The sequence below is a fragment of the Palaemon carinicauda genome, chromosome 28, assembly GCF_036898095.1.
Source record: "Palaemon carinicauda isolate YSFRI2023 chromosome 28, ASM3689809v2, whole genome shotgun sequence".
Taxonomy (NCBI): domain Eukaryota; kingdom Metazoa; phylum Arthropoda; class Malacostraca; order Decapoda; family Palaemonidae; genus Palaemon; species Palaemon carinicauda.
This window is the reverse complement of record NC_090752.1, coordinates 42,581,907-42,597,917: the sequence shown is the minus strand read 5'-3', so window position 1 is coordinate 42,597,917 and position 16,011 is coordinate 42,581,907. Positions and strand designations below refer to the sequence as shown.

Here is a 16,011-nt window from a genome sequence, read left to right as displayed (position 1 = left end):
TAGGATTAAGGATAAAACAGAGAATGCAATGTTAGAAGTACAGGGTGGTTTTAGAAGAGGTAGGGGTTTTATGAATCAGATTTTTACAGTTAGGCAGATATGCGAGAAATATTTAGCGAAAGGTAAGGAGGTGTATGTTACGTTTATGGATGTGGAGAAAGCGTATGATAGAGTTGATAGGGAAGCAATGTGGAATGTGATGAGGTTATATGGAGTTGGTGGAAGGTTGTTGCAAGCAGTGAAAAGTTTCTGCAAAGGTAGTAAAGCATGTGTTAGGATAGGAAATGAAGTGAGCGATTGGTTTCCGGTGAGAGTGGGGCTGAGACAGGGATGTGTGATGTCACCGTGGTTGTTTAACTTGTATGTTGATGGAATGGTGAGAGAGGTGAATGTTCGAGTGCTTGGACGAGGATTGAAACTTGTAGACGAGAATGATAATGAATGGGAGGTAAATCAGTTGTTGTTTGCGGATGATACTGTACTGGTTGCAGACACAGAAGAGAAGCTTGTCTGATTAGTGACAGAATTTGGAAGGGTGTGTGAGAGAAGGAAGTTGAGAGTTAATGTGGGTAAGAGTAAGGTTATGATATGTACGAGAAGGGAAGGTGGTGTGAGGTTGAATATCATGTTGAATGGAGAGTTACTTGAGGAGGTGGATCAGTTTAAGTACTTGGGGTCTGTTGTTGCAGCAAATGGTGGAATGGAAGCAGATGTACATCAGAAAGTGAATGAAGGTTGCAGAGTGTTGGGGGTAGTTAAGGGAGTAGTAAAAAATAGAGGGTTGGGCATGAATGTAAAGAGAGTTCTGTATGAGAAAGTGATTGTACCAACTGTGAAGTATGGATCGGAGTTGCGGGGAATGAAAGTGACGGAGAGACAGAAATTGAATGTGTTTGAGATGAAATGTCTAAGGAGTTTGGGTGGTGTATCTCGAGTAGATAGGTTTAGGAACGAAGTAGTGAGGGTGAGAACAGGTGTAAGCAATGAGTTAGCAGCTAGAGTAGATATGAATGTGTTGAGGTTGTTTGGGCATGTTGAGAGAATGGAAAATGGCTGTCTGCTAAAAAAGGTGATGAATGCAAGAGTTGATGGGAGAAGTACAAGAGGAAAGCCAAGGTTTTGGTGGATGGATGGAGTGACGAAAGCTCTGGGTGATAGGAGGATAGATGTGAGAGAGGCAAGAGAGCGTGCTAGAAATAGGAATGAATGGCGAACGATTGTGATGCAGTTCTGGTAGGCCGTGGTGCTTCCTCCGGTGCCTTGGATGAACGCGGAGGTAGCAGCAGTAGGGGATTCAGTGTTATGAAGCTTCATCTGTGGTGGATAACGGGGGAGGGTGGGCTGTGACACCCTAGCAGTACCAGCCAAACTCGGTTGAGTCCCTTGTGAGGCTGGAAGGAACGTAGAGAGGAGAGATCCCCTTTTTTGTTTCATTTGTTTGATGTCGGCTACCCCCCAAAATTGGGGGAAGTGCCTTGGTATATGTATGTATGTACAAATTACTTTTAAAGTTTGTGATATTTTCATACAAACCCAAGTCCTTTAAGTTACAATTATTTTCAAACAACAGTTTCAGTTTTGGGCCAAAGGTCAAAAATAGCAGGTGGGTCTTTCATTCACCACTTGTATTTGGGTCGTTTTTTTATAATTATCTCGTTAACAATTCAATGGCTTTACAGCTTGTGCTGAAGTCATACTCCTGTTACTTTAGAATTTATAATATTCATTTATATGCCATTCTCTAAACAATTTTAAGCTAGCCCTGATTTACTTTGAATTGCATTGTTCTTACATAAATAAAACTTTCACCCTTTAAATAGGAGTATAACTTCAGTGCAAGCTAGAACTGTCATTGAATCATTAACTACTGTAGGTTGTTACGTATAACTCTTGACAAGTATTGCGTTGAAGCCTTGCCCCCTGTCAATCAGTGAGATACATTTTCTTACTTTACCCACATGCAGTACTCATGTACCTAGCTGCCTCCTTAATTCTAGCAATTTTTTTTTCTTTATATAGTGTGTGTGTACATACTGCTGATGGAAACTTACGGGTTTAGATTGTTCCTGTGCAAAGATGGAAAGTAGTTTGGTAGGTTTATATCTAAACCTGCTATGTGTCCCTTCCTTCTCTTTGGTTTGCAGGGTGCACACCTGTTTGCAGTCGTCTACCTGTGATGAGTACCAGTCGTGGCCTCCTCTTCAGTGGGAAGAGTTCTCAAAGAAGAAGAAGAAAATGGCTAAGAATGATTCTTTGCTGTTTAATTTTGAAACCTCAAAGCTGATACCCAAGTAGTTTTATAGCTCCTTGTTCTCTCCTGGCTAAACCTAACTTTCTGTGTCTTCTGAAGATTGACAACGATAATGATGACCAAAACCTGAAAAGGTTGTGTCCATCTATGGGTGTTGCTGGTACCCCATCTGTGGAGAAACTGAAGGACTTGACTCTAAAGGTTACTTCAGTGTTTATAACCCTGAACTCTGTGACACCTGTGGCATCATCAGAGGATGATGGTGCAGTAATTGCATCTATGGAGGTTCCTGATGCTGTTCTTTCTCCATCGGAGTGTGGTCTTTCATCTCCCTAACTCTGACTTTGAAGAAGGCTTGTAAGAGGAAGGAGCATATGCACTCCTCTTCCAGTTATCCTTTCTCCTCTTCCTCTGATTCTGATGCTTCTTCCAAGAAGAAAAAGATGTTAAAATCCAGGAAGATTGATCTCAAAGAGTCTCAAAAATCTCCTAGCAATCTCTTCTCATACGGGAGAGAGAAACGGTGTTCCTGTCCACCAGATTATCCAGGGAATGTACCTTAAGCTGATGTGATGGTGCTGAGGTTTCTCCTGCTGAGGCTAGTTCTCATATGGGACTGATCATGCACACTGGTGGTCAAATGGTTGAAAGGCGCCACCCTTCTCCACCTTTCCTTTTGCACTGTTGAGAATCTTGGTCTCTTTCCCGAGATACTCTGGTATCGAAGGGGATAAGATTGTACATTGTGCTGTTTCATTTTGTACACATGAACGAGAACAAGCGGTGAAAGGAGCCAGTGATTAGTCTCCTCTTTTTTACAAGAAGCCAGACAGACAGTCTCACATATGCATGGAATTGGGAATGCACTCCTCAGTGGCCTAGTGCTCATTCTACAATAGGTTACTTGTGGCTCAAAGACCAGGCGAGAAACACGTACACCTAGTATCAGTAAGAAGTGTCATCACCTGCCATATGGTCACTCCCCATGTTTGTGCAGGGAAGTTCCCACTTGCACGCAGGATTGGGAAGAAGACCAGCCCTTCACCTTGGACCGCTCTAAGCGTAACATGTATGCTTGATGAAAATTGGGGGCCTGTGTCACCTGATGACCAGTTCCAATGTAGAGTTTACTCATATTGCTCAGGACTTGGCTTACCTGTAAAATCCTCAGAGTGAAAAGTAGTTCTATTTCCGATGGGGATTATGATTATTCATGACCAGGTCACTGATTGGTCTTTTTGTAGTACAGTCTTATATATGTTCTCAGTCTGAAGCGCACATAATTTAAGAGTAAGTGGTATACTTTGAGAGTAAGTGGCCTGTTGTTGAGCTATCCTTTTCAAAGATGTTAGCTCAGGGAACTATCAATCCAAAAATTCCTTCCCTCATTTTGGTATCAGCAGAGATAGAGAACCCGAAGTCTGAGTGTTCCTTTTTAGAAATTCTTACAATCATTTACATTTCCAAATACCTGGGGGAGGTGACTGTTGCACCTTTTACGAGATCTTTGGTCATTGAGCTGTGCTTCAGCTCCCCTTAAAGATCAAGGCCTTCATTGAAAATACTATGGCTGGATCTTGCTCGCAAATTAATAATTAGATCTGCAGATCTGAAAGTTCTCTTGTGTATAGCTGGTTGAATAAGATCTTGTGTTCCATACCTTGTGGGCAGAGGAGGTTTTATGTATCTCAAGGTGTGTGGTTCTTACCTTTGCCCATTGAACCCCTTTGGGTCTGAACTGACAGCAGGATATCCTGTGGAGAGACCGGGATCAGAGTGCAAGTTCTTTACATCTCCTTAGTCAACAGCCTTGGAGGCTTCTTCCATGGCCAACCTCCAGTTCCTCCTGGATTGACCAATGGTCTGGGCTGTTCACATACTTTGCCCAGTCACATGATTTATCAAATGCTGAGACTGGCAAAGTAGAGGAAGGTTATGCTGTCTAGTGGAAAGGCAGTTATCATTTTGACAGATTGGACTGGAGACTGTGGTTACAATGAGGAACACCTCAGAAGAGTGATGTTTGGGCAGTTGTGGGGATGTGGTGTCCTTGTCAGGATTTTCTAATCCACCATGCAATATCTATCAGGGTTTACAGCCCTTTGAAGATAACTGCGGCCATGGCTTCAAGATTGGGGATGGAGAAAGCTCTGGTCCTGATCAGGACCTCCAGCAACCTCTTGTGTTAGAAGATGACTGGACAGTGCTTTACCTTTTTGAATCACCCATCCTGGGCAGTCCAAGAGGGTCAACAGTAGGAAGAGGGTAGGAAGTGTGGATACTGAGTAGCGCAGTCCCCTCCTCCAGCTGCCATTAGTGGGGGATGCCTTTCATGCCATTAGGTAATGTGACAGCAAAACATTGCCAAGTCTTGGGTAGTATGGGTCTTTTGGGACGACTATCTTTGGGCCTATGCGGACCAAAATCCTCCCCTGACTTTTACCTCCGAAGGAGTTCAACTCCTATCCTCCATAATGGCGGAGAGCTCTAGCCTTGGCAATGGAGGTGAAAGAAAATGAGGAAAGGTGTACTCTAGAAATCATTTGAGATGGGTCTCCGTGTTTCCACAGTCTGCTCTTCCTGTGGGATAAGTCAACTTGGACAGGAGATTGGTCATCGACCTCTTGCCTCTGAACAGGTTTTTTCATGAAACCCCGTTCAGCCTGGAGACGTTACATTTGATTCATTCTCCCATCAAAGTGGGAACTTCATGCTTTTGGTGGATCTGAAACATGCTGTATTATCAAATATCCATCCATCAGTCCTCCAGAAAATACCTATACTTTGTCTTCGAGGGAGCCGCATGCCAGTTCTTTGTTTCTGAGGTACAGTATTCATTCATGCGTTGCTCTGATTTCAGCTTGGGCCCACTCTGATGGGATACAACTGGTGAGGTATTTTGGTGATTGGCTGATCCTGGCTTCCTCTGAGAGACAATTGTTTCAAGATAAGATTGATTGCTCTCCTTTTGTTGCAATTTGAGGATTATGGTAAATTGAAAAAAGTAGAATCATACTTCTAAGCTAAGGATAAAGTACCTGGGCATGCTGATTGATATGGCATCAGTGAGAGTCCTTCATTCAGATGATTACATCTGCAGTCTTTGAGAAGTTGTTTAACTTTTCATATACAAGAGAGAAATTCCTGCTCAGCTATGACAGCATCTTTGGGACATCTCTCCTTGTAGAAACTTGTTCCACACTGGTGTCTCCATTAGCCATCATAGTGGGGACTGAAGCATCATTTTTATAGCATCCAGCAATCTCCCATCATGTCTTTTCTTGTGGAGCAGAAGATGCAGAGGATTTTTCCTGGTGGCTGAATAATAAAAAGCTCAGCAAGGAAGTTCCACTCAACTCTCCATCTCCTGAGATAACTCTTTCTCAGGTGCATCCAAGGAGGGGGGGGTGCACACCAGGAGAAAGTAGTAATTTCAGAAGTATGACGAGGAGAACAGCACCTTCACATCAACATGCTGCTTGCACAACAAGCATTCCAACAGTGTTTGATAGGGCATCAAGTAGTGCTGATGAGTGACAACTATATGATTGTAGTGTACATCAGCATGCAAGGAGCCACAGTTTTGTGCAGCCGTTATGAACAGACAAAGAAAGTGCACATCTGGATGGTAGATATAAGGCTGTAGAGCTATCAGCGAGGGACATTCCAAGCAGGATGAATGTAGTAGCGGGCACACACTGTCTAGGGTTAGTTGTAGGATCAGTGGTCCCCATATCCTTGAGTGACAGTTTGAGGGTCATCAGCGATCGACCTGTTTGCCACAAATAAACAGGAAGTTTGCTGTTTTAGTTTTGCACCCCCATTCCGTGGGTGGAGACTATCCAGTATCCAACTACTCCTCCATATGATAGTATTTTTGCGAGAGATTGCACAAAAGATGTCTAGATATCTTTGGAGGCTCTGCATCTGTCTATCATGGAAATTAGGCTATCTTCTAGATGAAAAAGTGTGGCCTTTATTTGATGAAATGGACAATGATGCTTGTAAGCTTAACTTAGCAACTTTTCTTTACAGACAGGATCTGTGGAGAAGTATCTTCTCTGTCCCCCTTTTAAGCGGTGGGTGATGGATGAATGTATGCCAAACCAATTGCTTTTTTCCATTTATGTGTACATTCTGTAGTATATCCCAAACAGGGATTTAGGTTCCTCATTTGACTGGATACCAGACGATTTTAGCATTCCTATAGGCTACTTGAGCTGTTAGGAGGTTGCTGAAGTTGTCACCTTTGCTTTCTACAGGACCAGGCAGATTTGTATTTTCATGGAAGTTAAACCAGTCAGAATTTGATTCATAGGGACTGCCTCCCATCAATAGGTGAGTCTCCTAGTTATAGGACGAAGGTTTTTATTCGCAAAGGAACATAGCTTCCCTGCCACCTGTTGGTAGTTATAACTATTTTGTTAAATTTTAATGGCTGTTCCAACTACACTGAAGTTATACCCCTTTTAAAGACAGGTTTGTTTAGTTATAAAAAGTACGAATTACCATAAAAATCTTTGTTTTTTTAAGTAATTTGTATTTTTCCTAGCTATACAGACCTGGGTCTTTTAAGGTACACTTTCCACCTCAACCACCCCTTTCAGTCCTAGGCATAGGGTTAAAAGTGTTAGTCTCGCTAACTAACAGGTGGGCTGAGCTTCCCCTTGCCACCCGTTAGTAGTTATAACTGGATCATTTTTCATTTAATGGGCATTCCAGCTTGTGCTGAAGTCATACTCCTGTTTGAAGGACTCAGGCTCGTATAGCTAGGAAAAATGAAAATTACTTTGAACATTTGTGATAATTGCTTTAGTGTTTCTATGAATTTTTGATGGTTGAATTAAAATCTTTTATTTTCACAATAGATTCAAGATGACTCTGGATCAAGCTCTCGTATTTGGGGCCTTCTTCGTAGTGTAACAACGAGCACACGCCCACAAGGAGAAAGTTTAACTGCTATAAAGCAAGAGGTTGCAGCTCTTGAGGTAAGTGATCAGATTATTAAAACTAAAAAATACAGTATTATTATTATTATTGTTATTATTATTATTATTATTATTATTATTATTATTATTATTACTTTCTAAGATATAACCCTAGTTGGAAAAGCTGGATGCTATAAGCCCAGGGGCCCCAACAGGGAAAATAGCCCAGTGAGGAAAGGAAACAAGGAAAAATTAGATATTTTAAGAGCAGTACCATTAAAATAAATATTTCCTATATAAACTATAAAAACTTTAACAAAACAAGAAGAAAAATTAGATAGAATAGTTTACCCTCAAGCAAGAGAACACTAACCCTAAACAGTAGAAGACCATGGTACAGAGGCTATGGCACTACCCAAGACTAGAGAACAATGGTTTGATTTTGGAGTATCCTTCTAGAGCTTCTTACAATAGCTAAAGAGTCTCTTCTACCCTTACCAAGAGGAAAGTAGCCACTGAACAATTACAGTACAGTAATTAGTACCTTGATCGAAGAAGAAGTGTTTGGTAATATCAGTGTTGTCAGGTGTAAGAGGAAAGACAAGAATCTGTAAAGAATACGTCAGACTATTCGGTGTATGTGTAGGCAAATAAAAAATGAGCCGTAACCAGAGAGAGGGGTCCAGTGTATTACTGTCTGGCCAGTCAAAGGATCCAATAACTCTCTAGCGGTAGTGTCTCACGACTGCTGGTGCCCTGGCCAACCTACTACCTAGCACAGTGTATGAACTGGCCTCTAGGTTTTCCTATGATTCTAGATTTATATATCAATTTCCATTACTTCATGACTAGTTATTTGATGAGAAAAAAATATATTTTCTCTAGGCTTTTGGCCTTTGGATGATATTCTCTTAAGTTCAGCTCATTTTATGAGGAAATTTTTCGAGTCATGTAGCTGGTGGAACTACTTAATCTCTTCGCTATGATGACGTTATCATCAAAATTTACCCGATACTACAGTACACACGGTGATGTCCCAGATATGTCCTTACAAATACGGTATACCGTACTTCCCGTGTCATAAGACACTTTTTTTTCCTGAAAAAATGCCCCTTAAAAATTACCCTGCATCTTAACACTAAGAAAAAGTTATATAGGGGAGTTTGACAAGCCTCAAAGACCCAACTAATGACATACAAGCACATAATCACCAAGCATAAAATATAAAACAATAATTATCATTCATATGTAATAAATAAAATTATTTTTATATTGCACTTCGTTTAATGTACAGTAGTACAGTAGTAAGTTATTTGTTTGTTTTGTTGATCAGCTGATGACTTGCCAACCCCCTTCTACAAGCAAACATGCCAACTAGTGGCTCTTAGCAAACAAGGCTATGACATATTATTTATGCAGTATTTATTTATTTTCTCATATTTTGTTTATATTTTGTGATAAAGCAATATTTTGATAATGACTTTGTTGCTCGAGTTCTGAAATAATACAGACAGTTGCTGAATATGACCTTGGAAAAAAACATTTCACTGTTAGTTGAGTGCAGTGTTACCAAGTTAGCAGAAAAGTAACTGAACCTAGAGTCACGTACAGTTGCAAAAGTATTCTACCTAGAGGAATTTTTAGAAACTTCTTTGATCAATAATTAAGTTTGTTTGAAAATGTGTATGCTAAATGAGGAATTTGGAAACTATTACTAGAATTTTACTTCTTTATTCCAAAATTTGATTAATAAAATTTTTTCCATAATTGGAATACAAACCTACGTTATTTATTGGGAGTATTACTTTCAGGGAAGATGAAAGGACTAGCCATTGAAATTTAGCAAGGGTTAACTACCCATCCCGCTAGTTAGGGGGGGCGGGTAGTGGGGGTAGCTCGGTACCCCTCCTACTCACACTTGTGATTGAGTTCACTTTGCTTTTGGCTCGGATGGTGAACGATCGTTGCCGCTCTTCATCCTTATCAAATATTGGACTGCCATTAATGCTTTTTGTGCTTTTTCTTTTTTCAGTGTGTGTGTTGACTTCTGCTGACCCTGCGTACTTGCCCTGGACTTGAGGGCCACCCCTGCGGTACTTTCATGTCTGCCGAGGACACCAATACTTCCACCCTGTGTCCTTTCTGTAGAGGTCAAGGGTGTGATAGTGATAATAAGTTTAATGAGTGTCGGGAGTAGTCTGCCTCCTAGTGGGAAAGGTTTGGCTGACGGTGGAAGAAGAAGTCTAAGTGGGACTCTTCTCCTTCGAAAGTTTCTTCGAAGCAGAAGAAAGCCAGGGCTTCATCTTCCACTTCCCGACCTTCCTGTGAAGCTCCTGCTCGTTCAGTCTCCTCCAAGAGACCGTCCAGTAGTAGCGTAGACCCTTTAATACCTGTACAACGTCGGTCCTCGAGAAATGGGGCCGCTTCCAGGTATTAAAGGGGCTGCGCTACTACTCGACGGTCTCTTGGAGGAGACCGAACGAGCAGGAGCTTCGGAGGAAGGTCGGGAAGTGAAGATGAAGCCCTGGCTTTCTTCTGCTTCGAAGAAACTTTCGAAGGAGAAGAGTACCACTTAGACGACTACTTCCGCCGTCGCCCAAACCTTTCCCACTAGGAGGCAGACCACTCCAGACACTCCTTACACTTATTATCACTATCACACCCTTGACCTCTGCAGAAAGGACACAGCGTGGGAGGATCAGTGTCCTCAGCAGACATGAAAGTACCGCAGGGGTGGCCCTCAAGTCCAGGGCAAGTACGCAGGGTCTATGACTCTTCTTCCTTATTACAGGTGGGGTCATCCTTGGGGTTACAGGGGATCCGCCCTCCAAGGATAACCTGCTGCAGTTTCTTCGCCGTGGTACTAGTGTGCAGCCCTCGTCGACGTCAGAAGTGGATCCTCTTGCTTGTGTCAATGTTGTTGTGTCGGGCATCGTCCGCCACCCATCCTGCTGACGCTCCTGCCCCTTCGGACTCTTCCACCATTGCTGAAGATTGTGCTTCCCCTCCCTGCCGAACATCCTTCAAGGGGGAAGCAAAATCCTATGTGTGTGTCTCCTACGAGTGTTTTTCCCCCTCGGGAGAGTTCACTCATAGAGATTCCTCTTCGGAGGACTGCTGAGGCTTAAGGTCAGCTTGCTGATCCACTGGCCCCCAGAGGCCGTCATTGTGGACGAAGTTCTCTTCATGTTCGCCCTCCTCTTCGTCTTAGACACGTGTGCCTTCACCTTTGGTGAAGAGACACAAATTTGGCTCTTCAGCATCGTCAGCGCAGCCTCCCTCTGCAGAGGAGCCTCCTCGTCCCTCGTCTTCTGGTTCTCAACCTTTGGCTGCCCCTGGACTTTCTTCAGACGACACTGCCGCTAGTCCACAGACTTCAGCCTTGGACTTTCAACTGCCTGTGGATCGCATGCAATCCCCTTCGGAGGATGTTCGTCCTTCCAAAGGACACATCCTATCTCCAGCTCATCCGACGCGTTGATCTTCAGTCAACCCTGCAACTCGCCATCCTCCTGACCTTCTGTCTCTGTTCCTAACTCCTTCAGCTCTCCATTTGCCTGCTCGCCGATTAACCATTCGTCAGTCGGCTGCGCATCAACCAGCTACACGTCATCATCGCACATGATCATCGCCGACACTTTGTTTGCCCACTCGTATCTCCATTACGCTGTTTACCTGCACCTTCTCCGCCTGCGCGCTCTTCTCCTGATCGTCATTGACCAATGCGTTGTTCGCCAGCGCACCAGGCGCCTGCTCATCGCTTGCTCATCGCTTGCCTAGTCATTGTGCTGCTGCACACCCTCATTCCCTACGGAGTGATTCTACTGTCCATCAGCGCGCGCTCCAACGGACCAACGAGCATACAATTCTCATTGTGCTCCAGCACTCTCCAACACACCAACGCATCAGTGCTCACCAACGCGTCAGCGGTCACCAATGAGTCAGCGTTCTCCAGCGCGTCAGCGTTTTCCGGCTCGCCAGCGCTCACCAGTATGCCAGCGCTCTCCAGCACGCCAGTGCTCTCCAGCATGGCAACACTCACCAGCTTGCCAGCGCTCTCCAGCATGGCAACACTCACCAGCTTGCCAGCGCTCTCCAACACGCCAGCGCTCAACAGTGCGCCAGCACTCAACAGCGCGCCAGCACTCAACAGCGCGCCAGCACTCACCAGCGCGCCAGCACTCACCAGCACGCCAGCTCTCACCAGCTCGCCAGCACGCCATATCTCACCAGATCGCCAGCACGCCAGCATTCACCAGGTTGCAGCACTCTCCATTGCGGAACCATGCACCTTCTCCGCAAGCGCAGAGGAGACATCGTTACCAACGACAGGCAAAATCAGACTCTCCTCATCCTCCAACTTCAAGGAAATCGTGCTATCCAAAGGTTAAGGCAGACAAGAAATGGAAAGGTAAGTGTTCGCCCTCCAAACCATTAGTCCTCTCACCAAGGAAGGGCCAAGTCGTGTCCCACCGGTCTCCATCGCCCCATTCCCCTCCCAACAAATGCATTACTATGCGACTGCAGGGGAAGGAGGGAAAGGACGCCTCTGGGGAGTTCAAGATCCCGACTTGGAAGGCGTACCCACAGTATCGTCCAGCTCCGGAAAAGACTCCTCATAGGGATCCTTCGGTCCCTTTTCGGGGAACATCTCGGACAGCGGCAGCGTCAGTAAGCAGTCCTGGTTCGTTGCCATTGTCAGGGCGGTTGTGCAAGTCTTCGGGCCTGTGTTTTCAACGCTCTCTTCTGAGGCCTTGGCCGTCTCCCAACAACCTTCGGCCTCAGCAGAGTCCTGGCAAAGAACCTCGGCTGCTTCGCCCCTGGAGACGAAAAGAGGAGTCTCGGATACCATCGCATCCTGTATGGTAAAGCTGACCCCTGTGAGGTCTTCAAGGCCAAACCTTCTTGGTACTCCTTTCAGACGCTCTGCTGAGGTAGCCTTGCAAGGAGCAGGTGCTAACCGCCTCCCTTCCACCTTCTGAGGAAGACTCTCCTCGTGAGGAGAGCTATCCACAACCGCCGGTAGGAGCCAGGAAGGATAGTCCAACAGGCCTTCAGTGTTGGAGTTGTGCCTTCTTCCCTGCAAGGAGTCGAAGGATACCAAGACTCTTCCAAAGTCCTCTACGAGGGCTTCCAGACCCACAGGATCTGTCAGCCATTCTAAGGATGTCCTCGACCCACCCCGAGATGAGCTCTCAGGGGTGGAAGAAAGAGACTTTTCTGCCAGTCCCTCCTCAGAGGGGGAGCATTAAGAATCAGGACATGCCTTCTGGCAAGTACTGACTCTAATCAGGGTTCTCAATGGGTTTGCTTATCCAGAGATAACCCTCCGGGAGGGCAAAAAGATGGTCCTAGATCGTGTCTTTGGCACTCAGAAGCCCTCAAAGGCCAGTGCAGCCTTGCCTTGGTCTCCGGGGCTGAAGATTGCTTGAGCTAAGATTGCCCAACAGCTCTCGAACTTCTCCTCCTCTCATCGTTCGGGCTCTTCTGTGAAGCTCCTCCCACCTCCTTGCGTCAAGCAGAGGAGGTACTACGAGGTCTTGGATGAACCTCGACTAGCTATTCCACGCCACCACTCTCTGGAAGAGCTGTCCAAGGGGGCTCTATAGGGAGACTCTCCAGCCGTCGGGTTGCTTTCTTGGCAGCAGAGATCCTCAATCAGGAGAAGGTAACCATGCAAGCTACTTTGTGGCTTGATCTTTGGTTGGGGACCTTGAGAATCCTGGTAGGGACCGAGGATTTTTCCAAAGAAAATACCAGGAAAGCAATGTACAGTAAACCTTGCTCCTCTCGGGTACTTGCACCATCGAGTTTCTTGCCCACCGTCTCAAACTTGTGGGCAAATACCATCCTGAAACGTCGAGAGGCTGTATCTGAGAGGTTCCATCAGCAGGTACCTAATGCCGAGATTGCTAGGCTGCAGAGAGATGGAAGTCCCACCATAGAGCCTTAACTTTCAGGCTCTACAAATCACCAGCTCCTCAGCAGCCAAACCCAGCCAAGACCTCGACGAGCAAGACGACAGTGAAGACGACGGTGTCTAAAAGGTCCTTTCTGACCAAGGACAGGAAAGGCACAAAGTCCTCCAGAGAAGGAAAATATCCTAGAGAGAGCGGCCTCAAACGCTAGGATAGACACTCCCCCCGCTTGTCCACCAGTGGGGGAAGGCCTGCAAAGTTGCTGGAACAGGTGGAAGCAACTCAGGGTTGATCCCTGGACAGTCCCCGTGATTCGTTCAGGTTATCACGTCCCGTTCACGTCATCATCCCATGATCAGGAATCCAGTGTCGATAGACTCCTTTGCGATGGGACCAGCTAAAGGGCTAGCCCATTGGGCAGAAGTCCAGACCATGCTGAAGAAGGGAGCTCTCCAGGAGGTCCTCGACAAATCCCCAGGCTTCTTCAGTTGATTTTTTATTGTGAAAAAGGCATCTGGAGGCTGGAGACTAGTCATCGACCTGTCAGCTCTGAATGACTTTGTCAAGCAAACTCTGTTCAGCATGGAGACGGCAGACACGGTCAGACAAGCTATAAGACCACAGGACTTCTTGTACACACTGTACCTAAAGTACATGTACTGTACTTCTAGATCCCAATCCATCTGCCTTCAAGAAGTACTTAAGATTCAGCCCAGACAACAGAAAATACCAGTTCAGCGTACTGTGCTTTGGTCTTTTCACAGCACCCCAAGTCTTCACGAGAGTGTTCACCCTAGTGCCATCTTGGGCACACAGGATCAGCATCCGTCTCCTCCATTATCTGGATGTCTGGCTGATCCTAGCAGACTCGGGTCAACCCTTCTTCAACACTGTCTTCCGTTATCTGGACGACTGGCTGATCCTATCAGACTCTGTGTCAACCCTTCTTCAACACCGAGACAAACTTCTGAGGCTTTTCCAAGATCTGGGGATCATGGTAAACTTCAAGAAGTCCTCCCTGCTTCCTATGCAAAGACTGGTATACCTAGGCATGATTATAGACACCAATCTCCACAAAGCCTTCCCATCAGATGACAGGATAATGAGACTGAGGAAGGTCGCAAGAACCTTTCTCAGATAAAAACTTCCAGCCCAGAAGTGACTATATCTCTTCGGGCACCTATCATCCTTGGACTGTCTAGTTCCCAACGGCCACCTCAGGATTCAATACCTCCAGTGGCGGCTCAAGTCCAAGTGGAATCAAGCTTTCAACTCCCCGGACATCCTGATCCCCATGGGACCAGCGGAACGGATGGACCCTCAAATGACGGGTACACAGACGAGAATATGCGGAAGGGCATAGATCTTCTCGTCCTCCCCCCAGATTTGATGCTGTTCTTAAACGCTTCAAAAAAAAAAAAAAAAAGGGTGGAGGCCCCATGTGCTGCACCACGCAATCTCAGGCCTCTGGTCAGTGTCAGAAAAATACCTCCACGTAAATCTCTTAGAGATGTAGGCCGTCTTTCTGGCCCTTCAATAGTTCCATCAGTTCCTGGCGGGCCACTTAATGGTGGTGGTGATGAGCGACAAAACCACGGTAGTGGCTTACATCAACAAGCAAGGAGGTACCTTTTCACAGCCCGTATCCGATCTAGCAGTAGAGATACTGAGATGGGCCGATATTCATTCGATACCACTATCGGCACGCTTCATTCTAGGCAAGAGGAATGTGCTCGCTGACAACCTGAGCAGAGCATCTCAGATAGTGAGTACCGAATGGTCTTTGGATCATCTAGTAGCCAACAAGGTCCTGACTTTGTAAGGTTCTCTGACAGTAGATCTCTTTGGAACAGCCCTGAACTTCAGGCTCCCATTGTAATACTCCACAGTCCTAGACCCCAAGGCTCTCTGGCATGTTGTATTCCAACAACGGTTGGACAACAATGGCGTTTACGCCTTTCCCCCTTTCTGTCTGATGAGGAGGGTACTCAACAAGGCCAAAAAATCAGTCAACCTTTCAATGACCCTCATAGCTCTGCTATGGCATCATGCAAAATGGTTTCCTAACCTTCTGCAACTCCTGACAAAGTCTACTAGAGAACTCCCTCCATGACACGAACTACTAGGACAACTACATGCCTCAATCTTCCACAAAGTCGTAGCTTTGCTACGACTTCATGGCTGGAGACTATCTAGCATCTCTTCGCTCAGAGAGAATTTTTGCAACAAGTTGCAAACAGGATGTCTGGATATCTGCGGAAGTCATCAGCAGCAGTCTACCAGCAATAGCACAGTCCTTCGTGTATTTGCGTGAAGAAATGCGCCTTTCAGTCTCGGCGGTAAAAGGCTATCACTCAGCCTTAAGCCTCGCCCTTAGACTGAATGGAATTGACCTTTCCTCATTGCTAGAACTTTCCTTACTCATTCGGAGTTACAAAATTACCTGTCTTCAGTCGAAAGTGAGACCTCCCCCATGGATCGGGATTTGCGTTTTCCGGTCTCTAAAGAGACCTCCCTACGAACCATTACGCCAGGCAATAGCTCGCCACTTGACTTGGAAGACAGTATTCCTGCTCGCTTTGGCTTTGGCCAAATGATTCAGCAAACTTCATGGTTTCTCATACGACATCGCCCATTCAAGGGGATGGGGAGAGGTAACGTTAGGCATCGTCCTTGATTTTGTTGCCAAGACTCGGAATCCGGGGGGTGGCGGATCCCCGATTCGACTCCTTCCGGATTTCGAGTCTCCTCTCTGTAACAGACAACCCTGATCATCTTCTACTCTGCCCAGTGAGGAGGTTGAAGCTTTACCTCAGAAGAACAGCAGCAGCTCGTCCCCGTCTGCCTTCACTTTTCATCAGCACAGGGAGAAACAAGAGGATTTGCAAGATCAAAGACCATGCCCTGAATCCAG

The 16,011-nt window shown here is 45.7% G+C and overlaps 1 protein-coding gene across 1 annotated transcript in view; it reads left to right on the top strand.

Moving 5' to 3' along the window:
• Positions 1–16,011, top strand: part of LOC137621786 (Golgi pH regulator-like) — a 198,238-nt gene that overhangs the window by 129,594 nt on the left and 52,633 nt on the right. Inside the window, exon 6 of the mRNA XM_068352293.1 lies at positions 7,120–7,239. Within this exon, the coding sequence (XP_068208394.1) occupies positions 7,120–7,239 (120 nt within the window). The remainder of the gene's footprint in view (positions 1–7,119; positions 7,240–16,011) is intronic.